Source organism: Chelonoidis abingdonii, chromosome 2 (genome assembly GCF_003597395.2).
Source record: "Chelonoidis abingdonii isolate Lonesome George chromosome 2, CheloAbing_2.0, whole genome shotgun sequence".
NCBI lineage: Eukaryota > Metazoa > Chordata > Testudines > Testudinidae > Chelonoidis > Chelonoidis abingdonii.
The window spans coordinates 17,735,569-17,750,966 of NC_133770.1; the positions used below are offsets into that span (position 1 = coordinate 17,735,569).

At 38.5% G+C, this 15,398-nt stretch overlaps 1 protein-coding gene across 16 annotated transcripts in view; it reads right to left on the reverse strand.

Moving 5' to 3' along the window:
- Nucleotides 1–810: 810 nt before the first annotated feature.
- Nucleotides 811–15,398, reverse strand: part of KMT2C (lysine methyltransferase 2C) — a 356,746-nt gene continuing 342,158 nt past the window's right edge. For 13 of the 16 annotated variants that reach the window (XM_075062190.1, XM_032767811.2, XM_032767809.2 and 10 more), the window contains 10 exons: nucleotides 15,092–15,231; nucleotides 13,899–14,006; nucleotides 10,300–11,419; nucleotides 8,024–8,160; nucleotides 6,673–6,815; nucleotides 6,235–6,403; nucleotides 4,922–5,038; nucleotides 3,892–3,965; nucleotides 3,352–3,460; nucleotides 811–2,824 (listed from right to left, as the gene is read on the reverse strand). In XM_075062190.1, coding sequence (XP_074918291.1) covers nucleotides 2,732–2,824; nucleotides 3,352–3,460; nucleotides 3,892–3,965; nucleotides 4,922–5,038; nucleotides 6,235–6,403; nucleotides 6,673–6,815; nucleotides 8,024–8,160; nucleotides 10,300–11,419; nucleotides 13,899–14,006; nucleotides 15,092–15,231 — 2,210 coding nt within the window. In that variant the 3' untranslated portion in view covers nucleotides 811–2,731. The remainder of the gene's footprint in view (nucleotides 2,825–3,351; nucleotides 3,461–3,891; nucleotides 3,966–4,921; nucleotides 5,039–6,234; nucleotides 6,404–6,672; nucleotides 6,816–8,023; nucleotides 8,161–10,299; nucleotides 11,420–13,898; nucleotides 14,007–15,091; nucleotides 15,232–15,398) is intronic. The other 3 variants (XM_032767804.2, XM_075062192.1, XM_032767813.2) reach the window with 1 other exon arrangement.

Sequence of the window (15,398 nt, forward strand, 5' to 3'; positions counted from 1 at the left end):
AACCGTTAGTGCTCAGAGAAAGTGCATCAGAAAGGGGCTCTTCTGTTCTCTGCTGCTTTTCAGCTGTTACCGGACATCACTTTGGAGCTTTGCTGGACAGAAGAGAGGCAGCTATCACATGTCAAGAGAGCAGGCAGAAGTAGCTGGTTATGGAGGCTCACAGCACACAGTGGCCCTACAGCTCAAGTCCAGGTGACTACATGTCCCAGGGGTCTACAACACTGACATTTCACCAGAACTAGGTGGAAAGCCTGGGCTGATTGGTTGCCATCCGCCCACCAGGACTCGGGCTAATCCCAAATGCTGATGACATAACACGGGTGGAACAATACTTCTCTGAGGTGCGTTGAAAGGCTTTCCCCCATTCTTTTTGCTTCTGCTTCTCAAAAAATCAATCTTGGGCCCTGAAGACCTGTTCTTTGTGTAAAATGAAGGTGAAGAGGTTCGTGTCCTGTCCCTTTATGGAGAAGGGAAGCTGGAGGCCTTGGTGTGAAGCAATAGCGAGTTGGGCACTAACTGTGGTGGAGATGGCTGGCTCTTCTCTTGGCACCTCCTGCAGACTCTCTTCTTCTGGTGGAGGCAATACTTTGCCCCCTGAAGCGTAGGACCCCTAACTTCAAGTGCCCAGACCTGGAGGGTGTTTGGATGCAGTGCATGGCTTTGTGGTAGACAATTCAGGATGCAGCTGGCCTTAGAGGGATACTGGATCTGTGCCTGCTAACAGTTGTGGTGCTCAGTGGTAGAAACAGATGAGATTACACTGGAACAAACAGAAAACAGACGCTCCAAAATGAAAATGTGGAGGCATCATTTATAGTTGTAAAATATTTTTATTTGTAAATGCTGATCTTCTAAATCTGTCTTCACAAATTCCAAAACCCATAACATTCTGTATACTTCAAAAAAAAAAAATATTTTTTTTCTTTCTTTTCTTTTTTTTTTTGCCAACATTAGATACTATTATACAGAACAGAAAAAACTGTAGGACAAATACTGGTAGGATGTTGGAATATTGTACAAGAGAAGAAAAATATTCAAGAAACAATTTCATACAGCTATTTATCAAGAAAAAAATATATACAATTGATTTATTCTGTAAGATAAAAATACATCATGCCATATACATTACAAGTTCAGAACTGTATTACTGAATATACCAACAGTTTACAGTCCACTTTAATTGTGCACACAAAAAAACTTCATTTTTTTTTTATATTTAAACCTGTGAAGTGTCAGTACCAGAATTTTAAGTACAAAATAAAAAGCTAACCTGGTTCAAAATGCTGATTAAGTTTCTACAAGCAAACACAAAACAGTGTTTATTTTTTTAAAGAAATGTAAACAAAAACAATCCATACAAACACATTTTTAAATTACATTTTCCAAAACCCTATTGCCAGAGTCCTGCAGCTGCAAGCACAATTACATCTAATTTTTTTCCTTGCTTTTTTCATTTAAAGAAGGCTATCATATTAGAGTTAAGCTCCCACTACATGATCCTATTCTGTTTACATGATTTAGTGTAAGCTGAACAGTCACCTAATTGTGACAACTTTTTCTGAAGAAAAAACCATGTTCAGCCTCTATTTTGGGTGGTTTTAGCAGTTATTCACAGTTATCACAAATTGTAAGCACAAAAAAACCTGACTTAAGAAATAGGGATGCAACAATATAATACAAATAAAATAAATCAGTCTAACTTACCCAAGCATCTATAAAAGTCAGAGTTGTAATATACAAGCCTTCTACTCGGCTTAAAGTTTACTTTAAAAAAAAAAAATAAAAAGGAAAAAAAAAGGGACTAATAGACACAGTTGAGCCAGCTTTAAACATTAAAAAAAAAATCCTCTCTTTAAATTGAGATTTTGGTTATTCCATAATAATTGTAATGGCGTAATTAGTAACACATGAGATCATATTGTAACATCCCTATTGATATTTTATAATAAACACCCAAACTGCTGCAGAGTCTGGTAGCATTTGGTCAATAACTATTTTTTATACTGTATTTTTTTCTCAAAATATTTACACTTTTGTACAAAGTAACAGGGTTTGTTAGTTCTGCGGGTAACAGCAGCAGCTTGGCTTTCTTCTAACTTTTTTTTTTAAAAATAGCTTCATTCACTTATTCAATAATAAATACAAAAAGTTTCTCTTATTTTACAGAAATCAAAAACTACAATAAACTGACTCATGGAATCAAGTATTTTAAATGTATTTTAGTGCAAGTTATTTTTCCCTTAGCTCTATCCCTAAGGAAGTCGTTTCAGTACATTCCTTGTTCAGTGGTGTCTACTTTTATTTAAAAATTTTCTTTAATTAGAGGGCCTGCCCCTTTATCAAATAAGGCTGTGGCCAGCACTTTGGACTTCTCCCTTTCGCTGGTGATTTCAGTCTTACATTCATATATGCCCACCTGCCCTCCAGCAGGTCAGCCATCGGTTCTTTGCCCAAATTAAACAGTTTCTCTGTAGTGAGCTCAAAAAACAAAAGTGCTGGACCATTCTGTAATTCAGTTTAACCTCCAGGCATCTGGGAAGTCAGACAGCTTCAGATTTTGCCGACTTGCTTCTGGTGCTTGTTTTACACTTGAATAGAAATTGAAACTCCCAGAAGTGATTTTATTCCCCCCTCCTCCCCAGGAAGGTAAGAATTTTCTGTCAACAAAATCAAAATGTAAGTCACTTCTTCTTAGGGACAAGCAACCCTCAAAGACAGCAAGGAATGCATTCTAGTTCATCCATTTTCGGCAGTTTACAGCTCCACAGTGACATGGGATCTTGTGCTGGTCATCTTCAAAATCAAACTTATAGTCATAGCAAAGCTGGAAGGAAACAAATGTCGAGAGTGTGATTATGAAATGTCTGGTCTGTATTCTTCATTATATCATTGCTTGCATCTATCGTTCTATACCAGCCGTTTTCAAACGGTGGGTCGTGACCCCATTTTAATGGGGTTGCCAGGGCTGGTGTAGACTTGCTGGGGTCCAGGGCAGAAGCCCAAGGGCAGCAGGGCTGAGGTTAGCCCCTCTGCCTGGAGCGGTGGGGCTTGGGCAGGCTCAGGCTTCTGTCCCCGCTCCTGGGGTCATGTAGTAATTTTTGTTGTCAGAAGGGGGTCACGGGGCAATGAAGTTTGGTCTATACTATATGCTACACTAGCCAGTACATTATGTACTTCTGGGAACTTTAATTGTTTATATTGAGGAAGGGGACGGGGAAATGTTGGACACCAGGATCCGTCCCAAGTCTGAGTAAGTAAGTTGCTGTGCTCATGATAGTACAACAGACACGGTCATTTAGGAAAAAAATCGAATGAATGGGAACAAAATAAAAGCAAATGAGTAAAGTCTACCTCCTCCCCCTTCTGGATTCTTCTGTTGGAGCTGATGATAATCCTGTGTCCTCTCTCAAAAGTCACCACTTCAGCCACGCAGTTCGGTGCACATGAATGGTTAATATATCTACAAGAATAAAAGATTTGGAAAATGATTTTTTTTAAGCTATGTAATTGGACACAAATCTAAACTAAACTATAGAGTGACTTTAGCTTCAGTGTGAGTGGATTTTTCCAGCTAAAATTACATTAATCTGTACTTGTTTCTTTACCTAGAAAAATGTAAAAGAAAAAAAAAATAAAAAGTTAAAAGCATTACATTTCTTTTTCCACAGCTGTACATCTGCCATGAAACAGTTAATCAAGGCTACGGAGAGTTAATGAGAAAGATGGCATTGCTTCTGGCATTGCTTCAGTGGCTTAGTGTGAAGACTGAATGCACCAGCTTAGAGAATAAGGCCATTGAAAAAAAGCACAAAATGGAGTCTCTCCCCAACAGCCAAGGGAACATGGCTAATTTCCAAACATGAGATCACAGCTCTCTGAAGAGCCACCCACCTTGCAGGACCTCCTGTCAATGTAGCATCAATGACATGATCGTTGTCAATGCGGAACATGTACACTCCACGATTCTGAAAGAGAGGGGGGAGAAAAGACGCTATAGATTTTACAAAAAAAAAAAAAAAGTCAGTAATTAAAACAAAGCAGCAACATGGACCATTTCCAAGTATTTTTCTGGATTCGCAATTAGACGTGGCCTATTGGCTCACTAAGGAAGCACTGATTCATCTATTTCACTTACTATGTGAAAGTAGGATACTATCATTAACTTCACTACTTATGAGGAATGGATGGTCCATAAACATGAGAGGCAACCTCCTGTGATTTTAGTATCTCCCTCAAGTAATATGCTAGTATGATTTGTATAGCACCTTTCATGTAAGCTCTCAAAGTGCTTTACCAATGGTCCCTCACATCCCTCACAATGGTCCCTCACATCACCGCATTAAGCCTACTTAAAATGTGATCCCTAAAAACTGAGGCTTTGACCTCTCTGTGCTTGTATAACTGTAAGATCGGCACATTACCAGGCTCTCTGGTGTTTGTGAGGTTTAATATATTTGGTAGGCTTGCTGAGATCCTTTAATGAAAGGCTCTGTAAAGGTCTAAGGTCATATCATCTCAAGGTCACACAGTGAGTCTGTGGCAGAGTGATGAACAGAATCAAAAGCAGAGTAGCACAGCAAAAGTGTGCTGAGTCTATAACTGAGAGGTCAATGGAGTGAAACCGTCTTCTGCTAGTTTCTATGGTCTGTGTTATACAGGAAGTCAGACTGGAAGATCACAATTGTCCCTCTGGCCTTGGAATCTATGAATTAAGCAGTCCCAATTCCCAGTCCCCTGCTACAATCACTGGACACAACACTGCCTCCCAGAATTCAAATATTCATCCACATTCACAACAGTACTTTAACTCAGCTTCCACAGAACGGAAGACTTAAATTGCTGGCAACACATCTCGTTCTGTTGCACAAATACTTAAAGGAAAGGAAAGGAACAGTAAGTAAATAATAATTATATACAATACCTGAGATTCATAAAGTTTCTCTTTCCTGTTTGCTACTTCGTTACGGATGATAGTTCCAATATATTCAATGATCATGGTGTGCTTTTCAATGTCTCTAGCAGCATATAAGCCCAGGCCCTACAAAGGGAATACTGTGTGATTTAGAACAGGAGAATCAATGCACATTTACGTTTGATTCCTTTGGTGTGCCCCCAAGCCATGCTGGGAGAAAATCTACATCTACACATGCAGAAATGATACATAATGAAAGATAAAAAGTGACACTGTTGAAAAAACACAAAAGGTCAGCAAAGGCAAACAGCAACCTTAGCTCCAGCATATATACACATTCAATATCTTTAACAATATACAACTGAAAATATAAACAGTGAGATATTAAGTGACATATTTACCCAGAAAACAGGAAAAGCAGAGTAATGCACAACATGGCTGAATTAATATACACGTTCAAAGATTAACACAGAGAATTATCTGAGCAGTTACATTCTGTGATTTCTTCACTTCATCTCCTGATTTCTTATGATTTTAACTATACAGCTTTAATGATGCAAAATCAGTTTTCTGCATTTAATTTCCTAGTTTTTTTAAAATAAGAGAAAATGCTTTGCAATTATTTGTCTTGCAGCCAATTGAGCTCGTAAACTTCTTACTCTGGAGCTATTTGACTTGAATTCTTTGAACAATAAAGAATACTTTCTAGAATCAAAGAATTCAAATGTGTGCTGTGGTGTTTTAACCATTTAAATAATCTTCCACAGTCCAACCTAAAATATACAGCAAATACATACAAGGCATGGTGTACAGATTTGGCAACAAGTTCAGTGGAGCTGAACACCTGGAAGGTTTGAATAAGTCAATAACTTGACTATTTAATTGTATTAACATGACAAAATATTTTACTCAACATCCTGGTTTCACTTTATTCCCGTTCTCCATCTTTTAATGAGCTAGCTTGGTCTAAAATTAACTACTAGATATGCAGATGATCCTCCCCCTGCTGCTGGTAAAAAAATTCTGTATATTTTAGTTACTTCACTAAACAGCATTTTTTTTTTTTGAGAAAAAAGTTAAGAGGGCCTAACTAGTAAAATAACACAACTCAGTTTCACAAGCTAGAGTTTCAGTCAATTAAATTCAGAAAAAGAAAAAAAAAAAGATTTAAAGTAATCAGCGATCTTTGTTACATACAATACAGGGGAACTGATCACCACACATATGCTGCAAATTCCCTTCAGACTTTACTAGACTCTACAGACTGTAGGGAATTGTATTTAGGAATAAAATCTCAAAAGTACAGCTCTGTTGTAACTGACCTGAATCCGAGAGCGAGCCAGATACACATTGGATTTCCATTCAGTCTTCATTTTACGATACTGGGAGGACTTGGAATGGACAAACTGTTTACTGTAAGGCGCATTTAGCTCTCCTGTCACTGTGCTCTGAAATGACTTCGAGGTGCTGGTGCTATTCAAGGTGTGAGGCCTGCGGGAATTGGGCATATAACAGAAAAAAATACAAGAAAAACTGAAGATTTCTCTGAATAAAACCACAAGGTGAATTTTATTAAAACTACTTTCAGACAAACATACACTTAAAGCAAGCTAGCATAGACAACAAAGCAGATCCTTTGATTTGGGCATGCACATACACAGCCAAAGACAACAGGGTTTGTAAGCAGCAGACAAAAGCACAAATAACCCTAAGCAGCCTATAAACCCTGGGCTGTACTATGTGAAGTTAAAACAAAATACCTTAACACAAACCTCTTGACATGGGTACTCATTTTAGGCTCAGCACGGGCACAGCCCGTGGGATTGATGGCAAGAGGAAGTTCCATTAAAGGGTTTCGGCCATATCGGAAAGTGTAGTTCTCACAAGCCTCAACCCCAGGAAGCTGTAAGAAACAAAGTAATCACATATTAACACATCAGAAAAACATCCACACAACAGCCTGTCTTTTTAAACCTGGAACAGGCAGAGCGCTCACAATTGCTCAGACTTAAGACTTGACACTGCCTTATGATAATCCTTCAGTAGCATTTCCTTGACAAAAAGCTGTGTTTTGACGCTTATTAGACTAACTAATTTGCAAATATAGAAATATGGAGAGAGACACTGAGTCTTTAGCAAAACTCCCTTTTCCTCCTGGCTAATTTTCTTTAAAGAACATGTGGTGAGCGCATGGTGTGACATGCTTCCATATCACAGCACACACTTCCCCTGTAATGCACTATTTTTTGGGTGCACATTATGAGTAAAGCTAGTAGAAAGTTTTTGTTCAGAAAATTTTCTCACCGTACAATGAGGAAATTTCAATTCTAATGACAAATTTTGATTTTTCTATGGGAAATTTCAAAACATTTTTTTGTTTCATGTCAACTTAATGCTTTGGTTTTTGGAAATCACAAAATTTTGGCTTTCACATGTTCAGTTTTTGGATTTCAGGTTCTTCTTCCCTGAAAAAGTATGTAAAGTGTAAGAAGGTGGAAGGAAAAAAATCTTACTTTCTCACACCTTCTTACTGTTTTCCTTCTGCTGTGTTTGTGTGATTGATCCGGTAACTCTTTGTGTTGCATGTAGCACATTCATACAACTTTTCATGTTCTCAACAGAACAAAACAGAACTCCAAATGAAGAAAGAGTCACTCTCTACAGAATCAAATGGAACTTCTTCTTATTAGGGTTAATCACCTGGGGGAAGTGCAAGCTGAATTTCCCCAACTGCCCACCCTCCCCTGGCAGTTAGGTTGGGAGAGGGTAACTTTGGTTTCCCCTGGGGGCTACAGGCCTGCTGGCTGAGGTTGCACCAAATCATTCAGTCTTTGGCCACTCTTGCTAATCCCTTCCTGGAGTAGTTCCACCCACTCTTCAGATAGCACTGGCACCAGACAGGCTCTCAGGTGGAGGGGAAGTTGACATTGCCATGTGGAATTTCCCTCCCAGCAGACTATCCACTCCAAGGGTCCCTTTGGCCTGTTTCACAATAGCAGAAACTTCACAAATATTTATATGATAAATGTATCATTTTCATCTGAGATGTTCTAAATTGTTGTAAACCTTTAATTAGAATAAGAGTCCCGAATTGTTGCAGCAATGACTCACTGATTCAGCAATTCTTGCCACTGCAGACACTGTCAAACCAAAGAGGTCTTCACCCTTCAAATATCCAGGAAAGAGCTGTAGCATTTCAGATTCTTTTCTAACAGAAGCAACAGGCTCCAAGATTTTATCCCACACACCTACATGACCACATGGAAAAAGATTATAATGAGCAAATAAAGAAAGCCCACAGACACTGTAGTTATACCTAACAAATAAGGAAATGGGCATAGGACACCTGTAATGAAAAAAGCCACAAAGTATCAGATAGTTGATTTTATATCTAAAGGGAACAACTTAATGAAATAAAATATCCCACTTCACCACAGTGTTAAAGTTTGAAATGGAGACTCATCTGGGTAGTTATGTCCTGCTGAGTACTCCCAGACAATGTTGCGTCTCTGTTATACTTCTCTTGATTTTGAGGAATGTGACAAACACTAAGCACTGGATAAAAACTTTTAGATCACTAATTCCACATTACAAATTCCTATTCACGTAATCAGGCAGCTAAGTTTCTCCTGCTAAACATTTTAAAAATGACTACAAAGTAAATAAAGTTTCCTTAAATAAATGGAATTTTCCACTTCTTTAAGTTGATGATTTTTTTCTCTTACTGTCCCAGATGTCTCATGGTGGTACAATATGTTGTTATGGAGGGAATAAAAGATCTGAGTTTGCGATTCCAACTCAGTTCCTTTCTCACCACCCAAGAATTGCTGGGGAAGCTGTAGAGATAGCATGCTTATCTGAAGAGAGCAACTTTGGTCAGTTTGCTAGGACCCTCTGGCAAGTTTTAAGGAGAGGTATTAATAGACTAGAGAGAGCATCTTCAACCCATAAGATTGGATGCACATTTGGCTAATGGTGAAGATAGGACATAGTGGTGGTGGCAATGTAACAAGGATTCCCTCAGCTCCAAGGATCCCATAACCTCCAAGATCCCTGATGTCACCAATCACAGGGCTGACAAACATGCTGCCATTCTTCTATCCAGTCAATTCTCATGAGCATCATCTGAGCCCAATGGGGTCCTTTGAGGTCAGAGCTTAAAAATCCATCAGTTTTCTCTGACATTTATCACCACCGTTGGGATCCTGCATAGCAGTTGAAGAGCACTGAATCAGGCTCCCTTCATAGCTTGACAATGCCACTGCACAGTTAGTTAAATGGATCTCTGTTGAACACCACAAGATATTTTTACTTTCATCAGGGTCTGAGTGCACTGCTTATTTCTAGTGCCTCCATGCCTGGAAAAAGTGACTAAAACCAGGAGACGGCTCCATGTCTAGTACTATACTGCTGAGCTGGCTAAACATACTTTCAAGTATGGGTCTACTCCTAAAAGAGACTATGTAAAAAATGACATTTTTGTAATTTGAAAGGTGTGCGTGTGGGTATTCAGACTCAATTCTACTTCAGTGACAAAAATATTCATGTTCGCCCTGCAAAGCTAACGCAGCTAAGACTGAATGAGCTGGATTCCCATACGATTTGCAAATCTTGTACAGAACAGTTTAGTAAGTTGCAGTTGGTTATGTCTGTGCAAGCCACTGCAGGCATAAATTGATAATAATGAGGTTGCACAGGTGTTATGTGTCAGACAGAAAGAAATCAGCTTGGCTCTCAGAGCCTAGGTTGTGTTTGCACAGCTGGAAAAAAAGATCTTTTTACTTGTAGTTTGAACACATCTGATCTGGAGATCATTGAGCCAGAATGAAAATAGAGCCCCAAAAGGTCATATTTAGAAAGTCACTTTCTAAAGCAGAAACATACACAAAATACTTTTTCTTATTTTGTCCAATGTTTATGTTATATCGTTTTGGCTTCTTTATGAGCTTGTTGCAAGTATCCTTTCTTCCTCATTATATTTGTAGTGCACATTATTGTTTTATCTGTCTAGGACGGTTATTCTATGGCCCCCATCACCACTGCATCCCGGAAGTTTCATCTTTGAAATCACAGTACTGAGTAAGTACAGTATAGCTCACGGTGTTAGAAGTACAGCCTTGGCATATTGCTATACAGATTACATTACGCAGTAGAATTAGCAAATGATTAGGCACCAGATAAATAATTTTCCCATTCTATAATGGAAGTCTATGTTGTGAGACCCCAATCTTACATTACTGAGCATGAAATAGAAACAAAACAAGAAAGCTATGCAGGAAAACAAGGGCCTGCAACATTTATCTGAAACATTTACCGTACATACAATGTATAAGGAAACTGTATAGTCATGAATGCCTTCTGTTGAGTTTACATTAATTCTTGTTTACCTTTCGGTGTTGAACCGGTAAGAACCAGATCATCATGACCTTGCTCAACAATCCTGATCACGAACACTGGAAAACCATCCTTCTCCTCAATAGAACACAGGTAGCGACAGCGCCTGTTTGCATATCGCATGCTCCAATACAAACGGCTGGCCTCGTATCCAACAGGGAAGAGAGCTTTTGAAGAGTGGAATGCTTGCATCTGTTGCGGCAGCAGCTGACCAATAGTGTGGAAGATCAGGCTTCCTACACGAAAAGTGTGCTCACGTTCTCCCCGCTGTACTATACTAGCAATTTGCCGCACCTCATCACGCTGAACATAGACCCTCCTAAAAACTGCAAAGTAATTAAGTTCTTGCTCATGAGCTCCCTTTGGTTTGTGCATGGGGCAAAGCATGGTTTTGTCTTTAAAAAACATGCATTGTGCTTTAATGGCACAGGTAAAGTGATAAATATTGGTGCATCTTAACCTGTGACAACTGCTGGTGGCGCCCATTTTGTGACAGAACATGCATTTCATTTGCAAGCCTCTTCGCAGTGCTAGTTCCACGTTAATTAAGGCACCAGCCTGTGTCTCATAGACCTCTGTAGACCAAAGTGCACAGTTCAAATGGACCCAAAGGTCTAAGTCAAGGTTAAGAAGCCTTGCTGGTCCATCTGTTAGTCCATCACCCTCTTCATGACAGAAGCAACATTTTCTGTAGTCTTTAGGCACAGGGTCAGGTTTAAGGGTTGTGCCCAGTTTCTTGAGAAACTCGTCTATCTCTTCTTCACCAGGGGGTTTGAATGATCCTTTAGGAATCACAACCTGAATGTTCCATTTTTTCCATTTCATTCCTCTCCATTTCTTACTTAGAGGTCGACAATCATCAAGGCTACTGTGTATTGTTTTTAACCTAGGTTTTAGCTTCACTGTTACTTTAAGCTCATCTGGCTTTGCCTCTACCTTGGCTGCTTCAAATGCAGGAGGGAATGTAATAGGGGGTGATGAAGGTGGAGAAACTTTTTCCTGCAGCTGAGGGAGACAACGTACATCTAAAGTGGAGATGTTGTTGCTGTACTGATGGAATGCTTTAGGTGGCATTTCTTTCATCGGCGACTGTGGGAAAGATGGAATTGAGTCCTGAGAAATAAATAGAAAAAAGCCTCTTAAAAATGTATTACAAATTGAACAACAAATATCCCCTAATAATGTTTTCAAGTCAGAACGAAGAGAAGGGTTGAGTGTAGGGCGTATAAGGTAATTTGTCAGGTTGTTGTGTCATAGGACACAATAAGTTATCTTGAGTCATTGGTACCATGGCTTGTGTTGGGCCACAGAGCAGTATTTTAATAATTTTGCAGCTTTACTTTTGTTCCTGTAAGTCCAGAGTATGGGTCCTCTCCTCTTTCTCGACACTTTTAAAAATGAAATAGCAAATAGTTTAGTTTACAGCATCAAACAGATTTACATCATCTTTATTTTTAGGAAGCTCCAGACAAAGTTGTATAAAAATCTCTAAATATGGATCGGGAGATAAATTATTAACAGATAAGGAACTAGTAAAATGGCAGAGAGAGATAAATGGTGGGAATTAAAGGAGTGTATTTTTCATGGAAGTTGGTGAGGAGTGGAATCCTGCAGGGACAAATACGCTATTAAAAAAGTAAGAGGTCAAATTATAACACAAGATCTACATGTGCACATGGATTCAAAACAGGGGCAGGATTAAGACTCAGAGAGGTCATCTTGAAAACCAATGAAAAGATGCACAGGCAGAATATGAAATTTAATTGTTTAAGAATAAAGTGATGCACTTGGGTAGAAATAATGCCCAAGATAAGTAAAATTCAATTAGTATTGAATTAGTTACTATGGTAGAGAAAAAGGATCTGGTTATACTGATAAACCCAATATTTATATTCTCCATCCAGTTTACAGCAACAATAAAAAGGCAAATAGGGTGCTGGCTGATATTGAGGAGGGCATGTTATACAGTAAGATATTATGCAAACACGCTATAGAGCACTGATTAAATGGCATTTGAAGTACAGTATCCAGTTTCAGCCACCTTTTTTGAAAAAAGAACTGGAAAAAGAATAAGCATTAGGCCAAATAAACTGATAAGTGATCTGAAGGAGCTTAACCTTGAAGCGAATGCGATCATACCGGGACTGCTTAAGTCCTGAGAGAAGACAATTTTACCAAGACGTGACTGAAGCTTTATAAAGTGTTTTAACTAAAGTTATTGTCAAATTAATCTAGATAATCTATTTTAGGGTGTTGAATAAAAAAGTACTTGGGATATATTGAAAACATACATTAAAAGGGAGCACACACCTAAAGAATTTAAGAAGTTATTCTTTTAGGGAGTGTGCTAAAGACTTGATTAAACTTCTAGTTGAAGTGGTGGAGTCAAACACTGTGAATGTAGTCAGCAAAACCTAGATAACTCTACGGAATTTAATAAATTAAAGGATCATTTAGTCAGTTCTATGGTTTTTGTGGGTCAGGAGGGAATTTTTTGCTGATTATACTTTCTCCCCACAAGACTGACTACAGGGATTTTTTCTTCTTTTTAAATGTGAGTGGTTTTGCCTTCCTTTGGGGTGTGGGCAAGAGGGAGAAAAGATCTCCACCTACCTGATTTATTCAAGAAAATGTACACTATACTTCTCTACTCTTCACATCCAAGAGTTAAGGGTCTGATCCAACTCTGATTGTAGTCAATGGAAAAACTCACATTTATTTCTTGCAAGGCCCATCTATTATCATTACTTTAAATTAAGATTTTTAAGCCCTAACAGTGTGCTTGGTGATGTCCTGGATATATATCTGCAGCAACGGACCTCATCCACAAGCATCTTGTTTTCTTCCCTCCAAACTAAACAGAATGGAACAAGTTTGTCTGTCTCCTCAGAGGTGCTGCGCTGCTACTGTGAGCTGCTGCATATCCTTACTAGAGTCCACGAACAGAAAACGGATTCTTTTGGCTGTTTACAACGGGAGACTGAATAGATGAAATTCAATTCCAACTACATGTTCTTGTCATCCTGGAGTACACATGTGAAAACTCCTGGCATGACCACATTTCCAACCAAGCATGTTTCTTAAAACATTATATTATACTTCCTTTTGTGTCAAGAAAGTAAAGTCTCCCTGTTGAGTTATTTTTTGTACAGTTGTTAATGATTTCTTACTGCGCATAAAGCAAATAAAAATGCAGAAAATAAAGGAATACATGCAGGGCCTGATGGAATGTTCATCAACGCAACAGAAAGCCTCCCACTGGTTTCAGTGAGAGTCAGAGATTCAGCCCTAAAGCTCTGTCAGAAAAAGATGGCTAATACTCTGCCATGCATTTCTCCTAAGTTTAATTCTCTGTAAATATGGATTTTGATTTTAATTCCTGATCTTTTGCTGCTTCAGAATTTCAATATCCTACTGTAGCATGGACTCATACTTAAACGCCATTAAAACAACAGTTTAAGGTATTATAAATGCTAAGTATGCCAAGAACCCTTGGCCTAAGATCTTTACTTAGGAAATGTTTATATTTCATTAGAGAAGTAGCAGCAATAATTGCTGCTAATTAGGATGTGACACAGAGCTTGGTACTTACCTTGCTCTCTGAGTTTTTTGCTTGCACAGATGCTGAATAAAGAACAAAGCAGTTGTTGCTACAAAATACAACATCCTTTTCCACTCTATCAGAGATCTCTCGGGAATCCTGGGAATCAAAGCCAAAGATTGTTATGAGTCCATTCCAGGGAATAGAATTTTACAAATTCTCATTTTTGACACACTAATCTTCATCTATTTGGGACAAGATCTATCTCCCTTTTGAAGAGTACTTAACATGGGGGACGGGGGGAATTCTGGTCAGGCCTCTGGGCACTATATTAATACATATATTAAACTATGAAAATTTAAAGTTAAAACCACCAGTGGTCTTACTCTTCAGCATCTTATGCCACCAGCAGAAGTGCATTAGAATCAGTGTAAAGAATCTTCTATTGTATTCTCATGTGAATTTTACTTAGAGAGTATGTCTACGGGGCATTTTTATCTTTGAACCACAAAAACTCTTCCTGTTTCAGGCTGGTCAAAGATAGATCACACAACTTTATCATCAAGTGGTGATCTGTAAAATGTTGCTGTGGATTCAGGCCCAGATTTTTTAATGTATTTAGATGCCTAACTTCCACTGAAGTCAATGGGAGTTAGGCACCTAAATTCTGTAAAAAAATCTGATCCTCGGTGTTTTGCATGGGTGCTCATGCACTTTATGTATAGGTTTGACTATACAGCTCTATTACATAGCAATCATATGATTCACTGTTTAGATAAATGGGGATGGTATTTTTGTTGCAGGCCAGATGCATGCTTTTCCAGAATTCACACTGGTGCAAATATTTTAATATTTGCATAGAGGAATGGAGATCCAGCAGGGACATTTGTTTTTCCCCCCCTACTACAAGAAAGAAACAGCAGAAAATATACAAAAACAGGATTAAAATGTGATTAACTCCCTTTTGTTTGAAAAGATAGTTTCCAGAGTCACTCTCCCAGTGCCAGATAACAGCCCAAAGTTAGTACCTTGGAAAGAGAGTTCTGCTGAATTTTTAAAAGTCCCCTAAAAGAGATATAACATGGTAGCAACATTTAAATAGCTGTCCCTGATTATACACTGAAACCTATTTAAGAAAACTGACTGAAATATTTATATAAGCAGTATTTCTGAAATTGTTTGCTGGTTTCATTTGCTGACTGAAAATAATGATAAAAAATAAACATCACTTTCCACGACAGTACCTGTTTAAGGAAAGACAGATCTCTGAACGATTTCCGCACTCCACTGCCAAGAACTACCACTTTGCAATGAGAACACCACTGAGGTCTCAGTGCTGAGCCTTCTGCAATATTTTGATTGTGATCTTTATAAGTGGCTAAACCTAAAACAACCAACAAATCTGTTAGAAAATACAACACTCCTGAATGAAGTGTGTGTTGAAGTGGCAGTATTCTTCGGCAGGTTAATAGTTGGACTCCATTCTCCTAGACAGGGCGTTAGGCAAACTTTAACATAAATACAGATAGGGAGTTTTTTCTGAAATCAGAC